This window comes from Equus przewalskii, chromosome 24 (genome assembly GCF_037783145.1).
Source record: "Equus przewalskii isolate Varuska chromosome 24, EquPr2, whole genome shotgun sequence".
Lineage (NCBI taxonomy): Eukaryota > Metazoa > Chordata > Mammalia > Perissodactyla > Equidae > Equus > Equus przewalskii.
This window is the reverse complement of record NC_091854.1, coordinates 33286025-33299578: the sequence shown is the minus strand read 5'-3', so window position 1 is coordinate 33299578 and position 13554 is coordinate 33286025. Positions and strand designations below refer to the sequence as shown.

The 13554-nt window shown below is 47.0% G+C and overlaps 1 protein-coding gene across 11 annotated transcripts in view; it reads left to right on the top strand.

Annotated features, from left to right (window-relative positions):
- Nucleotides 1-13554, top strand: part of PATJ (PATJ crumbs cell polarity complex component) — a 303918-nt gene that overhangs the window by 243444 nt on the left and 46920 nt on the right. For all 11 annotated transcript variants that reach the window (XR_011532436.1, XR_011532435.1, XR_011532437.1 and 8 more), the window contains one exon: nucleotides 406-539. Coding sequence is in view for 8 of the 11 variants with exons in the window: in XM_070592216.1 (XP_070448317.1) it covers nucleotides 406-539 (134 nt within the window). In the remaining 3 variants the exon portion in view is untranslated. The remainder of the gene's footprint in view (nucleotides 1-405; nucleotides 540-13554) is intronic.

Below are 13554 nucleotides of genomic sequence, written 5' to 3'. Positions count from 1 at the left end.
GCCTTATTTCTTAACTGGTATTTATAACTGTAACTCAGAATCTTCTGTCACACTAGTCTTTATTCTCGTGATAACATATGCCTGTATGAACTTGGTCATTTAATCATCTTAAATTTTTCCATACCAGTTTTTGTGGTGTGTTTTAAGATTTAAAAAAATTTCAACTATACCTAAAATGGGTGATTTTGGAAAGGGAATCAGTTTATTGTTTTAGTGTCAAAAGTGTGGTAGGAATATCATGTTTCGTCCCTGGGTGACTGGGCAGTCGTGACCCAGCTTTTCTGTCGTGGGGCATGCAGGAAAGGAGTGCGATGGTGCATGTGCGGACCCCGCCCTCCTGGGCCCTGAGTGCCAAGCTGAGCTGCGCCTTCCACCTGCCTCTCACTCTGTTCCATCCTTGTCCAGGTGGTTTCCAGGCTCCGCTGTCAGTGGACCCTGCCACGTGTCCCATTGTCCCTGGCCAGGAGATGATTATAGAAATATCCAAGGGACGCTCGGGGCTCGGGCTCAGCATCGTGGGAGGAAAGGACACGCCCTTGGTGAGTCTCCGGAAGTGAAGTGTGTCCCCTGTCACACGGGTAGTTGCTGCGCCTCGTTATGGCCTGTGTCACGTCTGCGGAAGATTTGCCTTTTTCCTGGTCCGGAAAAGACCTAAGTGTAAACAGCATCCATATGCTGGCCAGCTCTCAGGTGTTTCTCAGTCTTTAACATCCACTAGGGTTTTCTCCATCTTATAGATGCTCCTTAGACCAGCAACATAACGGCATTCGGAAATGTTACGACAGGATTTAGGATGGTGCCTGGCATGTGCTAAGTGTGAAATAGGTATGAACTACTATCATCGTCATCATCATTATTTAGTGGAATGCAGCATCGAAGCATACTGCACATTCCACCATTCCAGCCCAACAACTTAGGCTTGCTTTATTCTGACCATATTCATGTCCACTCATAATCTTTTTTAGAAATTGGTCTAGAACATCATTTTTTGCTTGGATGATGGATCTTTGATTATTTGGTACCTTTTGATTGTCACTAATCAATAGTGCCATTAAAATGTAAAACTTCCTGGGTTTTGATTTACTCAAAATTGAGTTAATCAATGCACAGATATTTGAGTGGGTAAAACATGCACATTATTCAATGTTAAATTGACACGAAAAGATATAAAGGGAAAAGTAAACCTCCCTCGTACCCTTTCACCCTGGCTCTGCCCTCCACCCACCCCATGCAGGGCCTCTCCCTAGAGATAGTCACTCATTGATGCGTATGCTAATTCATAGTCATATAGAAATGAATATGTTTAGTGAGGAATAAATTGTATTTGCCAGATTTACAGATAAAGCAAGTATAATATGATCAATAAAGTGATTTTTTCCACTTTGGGTGGAACATAATGTTCCTGTGTTAGTGCTGTTGGAGGTAGGAAGGGCCTGCTCTGTTTTTTGTAATAAACATTAGTCCTGACACACTAGGCAGCTCAGGAACAGCATCTGCTGCAGAACCCGAGTCAGTGCCTTCCACACAGCTCCTGGTTGTGGTCCCCTCTCCTCCTGCCCCTCCTGATCTAGAGAATCCTGCTGCTGACTTCGATCCTCCTAGGAACCCCGGAACCTGGATGTGCTCAGAGGCCGCTGTTTATTTATTAGAGGATTTTATCTCCTTCGGCTTCATTAAAGTTCTGGTAGCACTTTTCTCCAGAGCTGAAGATAATTTATTTCCTGAATTACTCTCCTTTGGCCTGTGCAAGCAGGAACTGCTGTGTGTGGCTTCCCCCATACACTGTGCTGTTGTCATCAGCTTGGTGGAACTGGGAACACCTGGAGTTCACGACCTCAGCAGCCAGGTGTAGCTCCAGCCCTTTCCTGTTGGCCTCCTTATGGCCCTGGAGCTTTTCTGCGTCTCTTGTGGTCTGGCTTGGAAGGCTCTCTGTTCAGCTTTCGTCATTGAGGAGAGGGGCAAACTGTTCCTTAGAAGTAAGTTTCCGTTCAAGTGAGTGGCTCCAGGCTGTCTTTTGAAATCATGTTTTTAGTAATGCCTTCTAATTATATGTGAGCTGGTGTTTGCGCAGTTCATGGAAACACTTTGGCCAGCCTTTCAGCCATCCTGCCAGCTCCTGCTGTGTGAGGAGGAAACACACCACCCACGTAAGACCACACCAGACCACTGCTACCCAGACCCACACATGCAGTCCAGCCTCTCAGACTCTGCTCCGCTCCCTGGAGACTGCTTTCCTTCTGCCTTCCCCCAACAAGATCCTGTGCCTCCTCCAGTCCCCTCCCCGAGGACGTCTTCCCCATCAGGATCCTGTGCCTCCTCCAGTCCCCTCCCCGAGGACGTCTTCCCCATCAGGATCCTGTGCCTCCTCCAGTCCCCTCCCCGAGGACGTCTATCCCCATCAGGATCCTGTGCCTCCTCCAGTCCCCTCCCCGAGGACGTCTTCCCCATCAGGATCCTGTGCCTCCTCCAGTCCCCTCCCCGAGGACGTCTTCCCCATCAGGATCCTGTGCCTCCTCCAGTCCCCTCCCCGAGGACGTCTTCCCCATCAGGATCCTGTGCCTCCTCCAGTCCCCTCCCCGAGGACGTCTTCCCCATCAGGATCCTGTGCCTCCTCCAGTCCCCTCCCCGAGGACGTCTTCCCCATCAGGATCCTGTGCCTCCTCCAGTCCCCTCCCCGAGGACGTCTTCCCCATCAGGATCCTGTGCCTCCTCCAGTCCCCTCCCCGAGGACGTCTTCCCCATCAGGATCCTGTGCCTCCTCCAGTCCCCTCCCCGAGGACGTCTTCCCCATCAGGATCCTGTGCCTCCTCCAGTCCCCTCCCCGAGGACGTCTTCCCCATCAGGATCCTGTGCCTCCTCCAGTCCCCTCCCCGAGGACGTCTTACTCATCAGGATCCTGTGCCTCCTCCAGTCCCCTCCCCGAGGACGTCTTACTCATCAGGATCCTGTGCCTCCTCCGGTCCCCTCCCTGGCTACGTCTTTCCTGGCCCCCCAGCTGCCATGGTCTCTCCTCTGCTGAATGTGGAGCTGATGGTCGGTGTTCCTGTCTTAGCTCTCAGTCTTACTTTCTCTCTACCATTCACCAGCTGAGGCAGGCTCCTCAAGCTCTGGAGCCTATTTCCTGGTCTTTAACAGGGACAGTCATGCCTTGTGGAGCTGTAGGAGGGTCAGCGAGGTACCTGGAGACAGTGCTTGGCCTCGTCCCAGTACATAGTGAGAAACTGCGCATGACACGTACTCCCCAGCCTCTGTTCCCACAGGTGCAGCCTGAGCTTCATGGTCCTGACTCACAGGGTGGTGATGAAATCAGACTTCATAAGCAGCAGGACATTTTGTATGTATGTGCACATGTGTAGCTGTTACACTAAGGCCGTTGGGAAGTTTCCAGAAACTGCTAGTTGACCCTGAACATGGGATGTCTCCTCCCAGGGCCTGTTTCCTCATTTTCCCAAAGAGATGTTCCTGAATATTAAATAAATTGAATTTGTACAAATAAAGCTATATTTGAAATGAACCAGAGAAATTACATTTTAAGGAAATTCTGTAGTGAATTCTTTCATAAAGAAAAACTAACCCTCTGATTTATTTTTTGTAAAATAAGTGTCTTTCTACTGCTTAAAATAAGGCAGAACTAGATTTCCCAGAGGAAATCAGAAGAGTTTAATCAGCGTTTCTGGCCTGGCTGAATGAGTTTGTTAGTTGATTCTTTTTTTTTGCTTTTGTTGTTGTTCATCTGATTTTGCTTTGTGTGGGTGGTTGGAAAACCTGAATAAGATGTGCCCATACTGCTCCTGGGTCTTTAATATTCAAACGTCTGTGCTGCCGGCCGCCAGCTTGGCACCTCCACTGCTCGGCATCGTCTCCTGCCTCCTGGGTGTGAGGCTGTTTGCTGAAGTCTGTGCTCAGCTTCTCTTACCACCATGAGGCAGCCAAAAAAATTCTTTAAGAGCATCTTGATCTTCATAAAATATAGGTCTGCCTCCTGAGACTATAAATCCCGCTGTCCTTGGAAGGATGGCACCACTTAAAAATGAGCAATGGGACACAGCCTGCATCTCCTAACCTGGGTCTCTTGTCGAGAACGTAAGTTAGATAACACCGGCAGTCGCTGGGGGAGGCTGACAGCAGGGGTGGGAGGCGCTGGAACAAATAGAACCATTGTTTACCACAATGAAGATCTTCCTTTTTTCCCCCCTCTGAGTTTTGACAAGGAGCACGCAGCCTCGTTGACACTCCAGGTCACCTGTCCGGTCAGGTCTTGGGCTGGCGTCCACAAGAGGAAATTAGCAAACAGAGCGTCTGAAGGGACAGGGGACAGCCCTGGGACCCACAGCCGAAGCACCTTTGCACTTGGCTCTACACGTTTGTTAATGTGGTGCATCCTTCCTTCAGCTCTGGTGCCGGGAAAGAGCATCATGCTGTTGGTGACCCTCCCAGTTAGGGTTTCTGGGCCCTCTTTGTTGTGTGTCCAACAGGAATTTTTGCTGTCTTTGGAGGAATCGAGCCTCTGGGACTCGGTCTCGACACCACATCAGTCCTACCTGCTGTAAGTAGTGTCTCTGGAGCCAAGACAGGTGGTTTCTGAGATCACAGAGAGAGCTCTCACTTAGCATCCGTTGTATTTGCAGCCAGTCACCTTTTAAGATACCAAGATAACAATGAGGGTGAGCCTCTTGGGAAGTCTGTGAGCACGCCTAGCCCCAGTCCCCACCGACTTCTTGTTGCTTTCATCTTGTGATGTGCTCGTGGGCCTGCTTTTGGTGAGGGGGCTCTTCTGTGATGGGGTGCACGTGTTTGCTCAAAGGCTGCCCTTTGCTTAGTGCTAGGGGTATGAAATTGAGTGAAATAACCCTGTCCTCAAAGAGCTCCCACATTCATTCAAGTCAGTTCTACTGCCTTTGATGTCTACGGTCTAATGTAGAGGATCAACCAAGGAAAAACCATAATGTGGACTATTCAAATAGGACTTTCTCTGGAAAGTAGAAAAAAGTAGAGCTGTAGTACACACTTTGTAGACTAAATTAGTATGGGCTACTTTTTATATGCTTCTCCTAAGCCAGTGTCCTGTAAGCAGTTTGGACCGCTATGACAAAATACCACGGACTTAGTAGCTTATAAACAACAGAAATTTATTTCTCACAGTTCTGGAACCTAGAACTCCGAGATCAGGGCGCCAGAATGGTCAGGTGAGGGCTCTCTGCTGAGTTGCAGACTTGTTGCTGTGTCTTCACGTGGTTAAAGGCTCAAGGGAGCTCGGTGGTGCCTCTTAGAAGGGCGCTAATCCCATTCACGAGGCTCCACCCTCATGACCTAATCACCTCCCAGAGGCCCCACCTCCTAAGACCATCATGCTGGGCTTAGGATTTCGATGTGAATTTGAGGGGGCCACACAGCCAGGAAACCACACAAGGCACATTGCATAAAAAAGATATTTTTTATTTTTTATTTCCTTCCATCCATCCATCCTTTCATCCTGTCCCCTCTTCCCTTTGGTCTTGGAGTGGTAATTTGCATGAAATCTTGCAGCCCAGAGGACCTGGCACATTCTGCCAAATGAAAGACCAAGGACTCTTAGCTCTTATGATGCTTGAACCATTTTCCTTAAGCCTCTCCCTGAATCCCTCAGTGTCCCCGTCTCAAAAATGTTTGCTTACTGGTTAGAAGTTTTATCTCCAGTGTCCTCAGAAGAAGTAAAATATAGCTCTGCAGGGTCATCTCTTGGAGTTATTTTGTTATCAGCCTTGGGAATTCTAGAGAAGTGAAAGAAAAACTTAAGAAATAAATCTTTTATCTTAGAACATTGGCAGGTGTGAGTTGTTCTTGGGATTGAGCAGATGAAGTGGAGAACGAATGAGGAAGGGTTCCCAGGACCCGCACCCTATGCATCTCCCTTTCTCTGGGTACCGTTGCCAAAGGTCCCGGACCGTGGACACTGTGTTCCATCAAACCTATGAGGCAGCCTCGCAGAGGAGGGATGCTGAGTCCAAGGCATCAGAATCCCAGAGCTTTGACTGTGGGGCCTTGGGCAAGCGACTGAACCTCTCTAAGTTACATCTGCTGCTTTCTTCGTTGATGCAGTGGTGGTGGTAACAAAGTCGGCCTCTTCAGGTTGTCTGTGGATTAATTAAGATAAACTTTTCCCAGCTCCTGTCTGTACCGAGTTCACTTATTATTTGTTGTTATTAAACATTCCTGTTAAAGTAGATCCTTCGCTCCCTTCGTCTGTGTGTCTGTGGTGTGTTACCCGCACACTGAGAAGCATGACTTCGTTTCTAGATAATTAGATGTTTTTTCAGCATCAAACTTTTAAAAAGTGATTCAGGCACTATTCTTAATGTGTAATTAGTATTTATGCTAATCCTCACAACAACCCTAGAGGGGAGGAAGTAGCACTATCCCATTTTACAGATGAGGAAACTGAGGCACAGATGAGTTAGGTAACTGCTCCAAGGACATAATATTAGCAGCTGGTCCAGCTGTGGTTTAATCAGACATTCTGACTCCAAAGCGACACGATTTGGGCCCTTTTCTGGCATTACCATTCTGTGTCATCGACCTTCATGTGTGAAAGGAGTTATCCCTCTCACCCAGCAGACCCTGTGCTGCCCGAGGACAGACCTGTTTTATTTTATTTTCTATCTTCCGTGTCCCCATATAGTGCCTTGCACACAAAAATATGACTGTCTAGGGGCCGGCCCGGTGGCACAGTAGTTAAGTGCGCACGTTCCACTTCAGCAGCCCAGGGTTCGTCGGTTCAGATCCCGGGTGCGGACATGGCACCTGCTTGACAAGCCAGGCTGTGGTAGGCGTCCCACGTATAAAGTAGAGGAAGATGGGCATGGACGTTAGCTCAGGGCCAGTCTTCCTCAGCAAAAAGAGGAGGATTGGCAGGAGATGTTAGCTCAGGGCTCATCTTCCTCAAAAAAAAAAAAAAATTATGACTCTCTATCCAGCCTCCTTGTGCCACTCTGAACTCCAGCCATGCCGGCCACACTCAGTTCCTTTAAGAAGTCTTGTTCCCACTGAGGCATGGCCTTTGCACGTGCTGTTAGATCCAGCTGGAGCGTGTCTGTGATCAGTATTAGCTGTAGCTGCAGCATCCCCTTCATCTCTGGGTGAGATCATGTGACTGACAACAGCATTGCTGAACCACATCGTTTGAGGAAGAGTTGAACGAATTGGAAATGAGAAGGCCAGAAAGGACAGTGAGGACTTTCTGCAAACACGTAGGGTTATCTTCTTGTGGGGGCTCTCTGAGGGCTCAGTGAAGACAGCGTGCCTGTTATTGAAGGAAAACCTTCCAAGCATCAGCTGGCCGCACCTGGAAGGGCCTGCCTGGGGAGGGAGAAGCATTTTGACAAAGACAGGCAGCCGCTCCCCAAGGAAACTGTTGTTATTTGGGGAGGGACCTTTACGTGTATGACTCTCCTCTCCAAGATGATGGTCGTGCAAGAAAACTACTTCTCTCTCTCCACATTTCCATCTCACAAATTCCTTTCTTTCTTTCTTTCTTTCTTTTTTTTTTTTTTTGAGGAAGATTAGCCCTGAGCTAACATCTGCTGCCAGTTCTTCTCTTTTTGCTGAGGAAGACTGACCCTGGCCTAACATCCGTGCCCGTCTTCCACTTCTTTATATGTGGGACGCCTACCACAGCCTGGCTTGTCAAGCAGTGCCATGTCCGCACCGAGGATCTGAACCAGCGAACGCCAGGCCACCGAAGCAGAACGTGTGCACTTAACCATTGTGCCACCGGGCCGGCCCCTCACAAATTTCTTAAAACTCCACAGTCTTGAGTTTTTTTGACTAGAGAATGAGGCCTAGTTACTGTTTTTTGTTTTGTTTTATGGGAGCTAGTAATTGTCATCACTTTTGGAAAAGAAAGTTTGTCACCCTCAGCCCCAGTTGCTGTTCTCTGGGCTGGGGGAAGTGTGTCTCTTTGCAAGAGGAAACGATCAGACCAGGGCTTTTGTTTGCCTTTGTGCTCTTGGCACCCTCTGATCGTGAATGAGGTCAGGGTTTCCCAGGATAGATTGTAAAACTTAGATATTCTTAATAGGGCAAAGGCCTGGGAATGTCACGTTCAGAATCTTGTCATTTCTCTCCAAGTTTCAAGCCTGTATTTTTTTTCACCACCGGATTTCACACTGATTTAATTCATTCTTATTACACAGAAGTTCTGTGGGGCAGGCACGTTAGCAAGAAGCCTCAGGGTGGGACCCTCCCTCTGGATAGTATGTGGCAGAGCTCGTCCATCCAGAAACTGAAAGGCGGAGTACCTGTCCCTGGCTGTCACCATACGTCCCGTCCTGAAGTGACCTCATGTAACCCTTTGCCGAGCTGCGTGCCATGGTTTGGCCGTTACTGCTTTTGGCCATTTAGATGTAGGACTGACCACTGGGTACTTTTAAAGCGAACAGGAGGGAAAGCTATTTTGCATTTGAGTGAGTGTTTTATTGTGCTGTTCCCCTTCAGATGAACTCTGCACAGTCTGTTTCATGAGGCGTGTGGTCTGCCTTGGCGTGTAATCCCCCAGAGCCGAACTCCTTTTATCGTTATTGCTTAAGTCATATATTTTTACACAAAACATCTTATTACCTTAGTTTTATTTTAAAATCAAAGCAGAGTTTGCCAAAAATTCTATGAATCACACTGAAAGAATGTTAATGAATAGTACCTCTGAATTTCCAGATTTGGGCATTTCTGATCTTAAAGAATATGACTGTAAGCAAAAATATTATGCAAGCTGAGTAAAATTTCGATAAATAAGGACCAGATGGAACTATAGGGACTTATAAAAGTATAATGCCAATATTATCCCGTTTCCTTAATAAATCTGTATTTCAGTATGAAAAATTATATTCGTATTGATGAGCATCAACTTTTTGTTAAATCAGACTTGGCAAGGGAACTCCATTTTAAGTAAATATAAAACCGTTTATTTTTTGAGCTTGAGAAAAGAAAGCTTTTCAGAGTCTTAAAATGTGAAACGTTTTTATATATTCACAACAATTCTTATATTAACTGTTTTATTGCTGTGATTTTCATTCCACATTTTAGTTACCTGTAAATAGTGTACGAGAGTCTGCAGTCCTGAGTTTGTGTGGGATAGCTTACATAGTCCATTGCTTTAACGCACACACACACACGCACACACACACAACAGACTCGTGTTATTTCTTCCTGCATGACTGATCATTTAATCTTACTTTTACTTTTATGTCAAAAGAGCCTCGGGGCCTGCCTGGTAGAATAGTAGTTAAGTTCACACACTCCCCTTCAGCAGCCCGGGGTTTGCAGGTTCGGATCCTGGGCACAGACCTACACACCATTCATCAAGCCATGCTGTGGTAGGTGTCCCACATACAAAATAGGGGAAGATTGGCAACGGATGTTAGGTCAGGGCCAGTCTTCCTCACACACACAAACAGAGAGCCTCTACATCTGTTGTGGTTTAATGCCCATTTATGTGTCTGTAGTTTATTACCTGAGAGTATTCCAGTGTTCCAGAATAATAGGGACTGAACCTGTTTGCAGGGTTGGTAGGTGCGATCTTCGTACCCCGCCCAGCACGCTAGAAGAGACGGGTGCATCGAGATTCGGCGGTGTGGACTCTGTTCCTGTTGTGGCTGAGTTTTATGGGGCTTAATGGAAGTCTTGACTGTGTTCTGAGATTCTTAGAGTCTGTGTAGTGAACCGTAGTTCATTGGTGAGCAGAGTAGAGCATCCAGATGTTAAAAACTGTGAATCCACGTCTGAGGGGGGAGCGCCTCTGACTCTTGCTGGCACCCCTGTACTGTACAGCTGTGGCCCCTTCAGGTTTCCGAACAGAAGCGATTGTATATTCAGCCTATGGAGTTGGCAACCAAAACTATATCAATTTGACAAATATTGTATTTCTTCTAAAGTAATGGTCTTTTGTTGTATCCATGGTGGGAAAGCAGCACATTAAAGGTTCGCTTGACCATGAGACTCATCCAAATTACAAAACTGTAAAACCAACGAGAAAAACATCATCTTAGAATAAGGGAAATATGGTGTTTATCGACTGCCTTATGCCTCACGTCCTGCATGTTCTTATGAGATATTGAATTAAGGAGCATCTTGACCTTTTGCTTCTCGTGAATCAATGAGGCTGTGCCAAGTATCTTGTGCATCAGAGAAGAGAAAGTTCCTGGTCTGAAGGTGGGGAAGATTAGCCACTTTGCAACTTGTCTCAAATCATCTTTGCATTTAATCTTTGTAATTACTTCAAAAATATAGATCCACAAAGCACACTGAGTATATACATAGCAACACGTGCCACAGCATGAGGAAAATGCTCTAAGTTTTCCATCCTTGGGTTGATCGACCCACTGCTCCGCTGTAGCAAGGACAGCAGAGAGCTGCCTTTGTCGGCATGAGTCCTGCCGTCTGTAGTGTGGATGGCATCTGTCTGTGCTTCAGCTTTGTCACCTTTCACGTTGGGCTGCCCATTTCTGCTGTAGTGAAACAGCAACAGGGAAAAGTAGCTGTGGGAAGTACAGTCAGTTCTGTATTCGCAGTGGCTCTGTTCTGTGACATCACAGCAGACCTGAATTAGTGGATACGCAGCCATCACGTCCAGGGGAAACACAGAGGAGATTCCTCCGAGCCTCTGGTCACAACGTTTGCGACAGCAGATAAATATGCGATCTTGTTTCATGCGTGTTTCTGTTCAGAGATACTCCATTTAGTATCTGTTCTGACTCATTCACGTGACCACATGGCTGGCAGCACCTCGCAAGCAGAGGCAGCTCATCCAACACGCGTTCTGTCTGTAAGGCACATCACAGCCTTCTCTGCTTAGGAAGATCGGCACTTCAGCCCTGTGCCCGGGGCCATTTTAAACAGTAAAATCACCTATAAAAAGCACAAAAATGCAAAACACGTGGTGTTAAATAGACCACGAAAAGGACGCTTGTTTACAGTATGAGAGCTGAAACAAAAGGCAAGAACGTCGCCTTGTTCTACCTCAGCTGAGAACAAGTAAATCAGCAACTCAAGTTTTTACCACTCTGCACATATCTGCAGATGACAGGAAAGCACCAAGAGCACTGATTTTGGGGAGCAGAGAAATTCACAAATGTGGAAACGGTGGACAGTGATGATTGACCGTGCTTGACTGAAACAAGAATCAAACTCTCTGGGACAGGACTCTTGTAGTCTGGCTTAGATCCTGTGGACATTCAGATGGTCCCTTAGACTCAGCTCTGAGCAGTCCTTGACTTGAGAAAGAATAATCTGAAATACCCTTGTAGCATAATCTTTCTTGGAAAGAAGCAATCGGTTATCTTCTGGGACGACTAGGATAACAGACAAATTAGAAATTAAAAAATGGACTAAGACTGGTGTCATTCATCCTCAGAATCATGGCTTTTGACGACTCTGACAGATGTGTATTCCTTCCTTTGTCTCCCAGATATGCCCTTGAACCTTGGATATGTGTGTATTAGGAGCCCTCGTTAGCGGTTACTCAACATCTGTTTGGCTGACACATCGCTTGACATTACATACATAATTTCATTTCATCTTCAAACCATAAAAGGTAGGATTTATTAGCTCCATTTTACAGAGGCAGAAACACTGGCTCAGGGAGGTTACATAACTTAATGCAAATGTCACAAAGCTACAGTAAGTGGTAGAGCTAAAATCTGAACACAGGTTTATGTGGCCATAGCCAGCGCTCTTCCCACCCTACAGCGCTGCCTCCCATTATTGACAGGCTGGAAGACTCCTCTGGCCGACTTTGATAGAGTCTCTAGTAGATTAAAATTAACCATAAATTTTGTTCAGCTCTTTCCAGGTTGCTTGAATTGGAGCTGGCCCATTGGCTTGCTCTGACCCATAGTAATGAAAATGGCTTTGTGGGCCCTCCAAGCTTTGGCCTGGAGAGGCCTTGTACTTCAGCTCTTGCCCTTCTGAAACACCACCACATGGCAAACAAGCCCGGCTGGCTCCTGGAGGATGACACGCCATGTGGAGAGAGCATGTGGAGGGAGAGGGCCCCGCCATCCCAGCTGAGGCCCCAGACGTGAGAGTAAGGCCGGCCAGGACACAGCCGGCCCAGCCCCCTGACTGCACTCACGTCTGGTCAACTTAGAGCAGAAGAGCTGCCCAGCTGAGCCCCGCCCACACTGCCAATTCACAGAATTACGAGCAAACAAATGGTTGGTTTTTGTCTTAAGCCATGAAGTTTTGCAGCAAAAGATAATTAATGCGGAGTCTGCCCCAGCCCCTGTGTCTTTCTGATCTCTCTCTGCCTATGGGAGCTGGGGTTCTTCTGGTCTGCCGTTTAGAAGGGTCTCATTCCTGGGCAGGGCCCAAGCATCTGTGTGACACAGTGGCTCTCTCCGCTTCACTTTGCACAATATATGTGTTCATAGGAGCCTGAAATGGTAAAGCTGGGATGGCTTTACAAGCCCTGTCGTTCTGCTCCATGCTCTCCTGATGCTGCCCAGTATAGTGAACACAGCGGTCCACGCAGAGCCTCGTGCGAAGCTGGATCCCTGCAGAGCAGTCTAGAGATGGGACCCCTCTCACTCCCGGCCCGAGCCCTCTTCCACGCCCACTGCCCTTGATTTGCCAATCACATTCTAGTTGAAATACAATAGAGAAGCTTGGTTTTTAAAGAATTTGTCACAAAGTATTTGGGACAGGGAAGAATCATGTCCTCAGACCCTCCTCCCTTTGTTTATATAAACACAGATTGAGCCTTTCAGCTTTCTCCAAGTGAGATGGACTTCAGCAGTTTGAACCCAGCGCCTCCTTTTTAAACTCCACAAGTGCAGTAGACACTGCGAGTCAGGAACGTAATTCGTCTGCGTGTGTTTTCCAGTGCGGGGCTGTGTGGTTTGGGTTTGCACGGCCTTGGACTGAGGGTCTCTCCACCCACTCTGTATCATCGCCCCTCGTGAGAAGGTCGTCTACTGTGTATAAGGCGTTTCTGTAGGATTTCTGAACAGTGACGGCCACAGGCGGGAACGCTATTAAATGATGTTTCAAAATAGCGCTGCTGCTCTAAGGCCATGGATCTGAGCGTGGTTTCTTCCAGAGGAAGGAAATGATGCCATTTTATATACAATACTTTTATTATTTCTTTTGGTCCTCGTGGGTTTTCTTGTTAGGAGGGATTTTTCCCATAAAGCAGGGAAATAAGACATAAGGCTCTTTTTGAGTCACTGGTTAGCATGTTTTCCACCAAAATGTGAAATTTAATGTGTAACTTTTCTGTAGTTCAAATGTCCCTTGGGACTTTTTTGTGGAGAGTGGGGTGGGGACTTTTATGAGTATGGCAAAGATGGTGTATAATTCCAGAGAGATCCAAACTAAGTAAAATGTGCCTACAAGCAGTAAAAATCGAGCCATATATGCATAGTCCTTTATAATAATGTCTACCTTATAATTCTCTATCAAAGCTTTGTCCTAAAGTGCTTTCTGGAAGAATCTGCTGAATATCTGGAAGTGCAGCGTATTCCGTCTTATTCTGTGCAAAAAGTGCATCCGCACGGGTGCTCGCTCGTGTCCTCGTCCACGGGA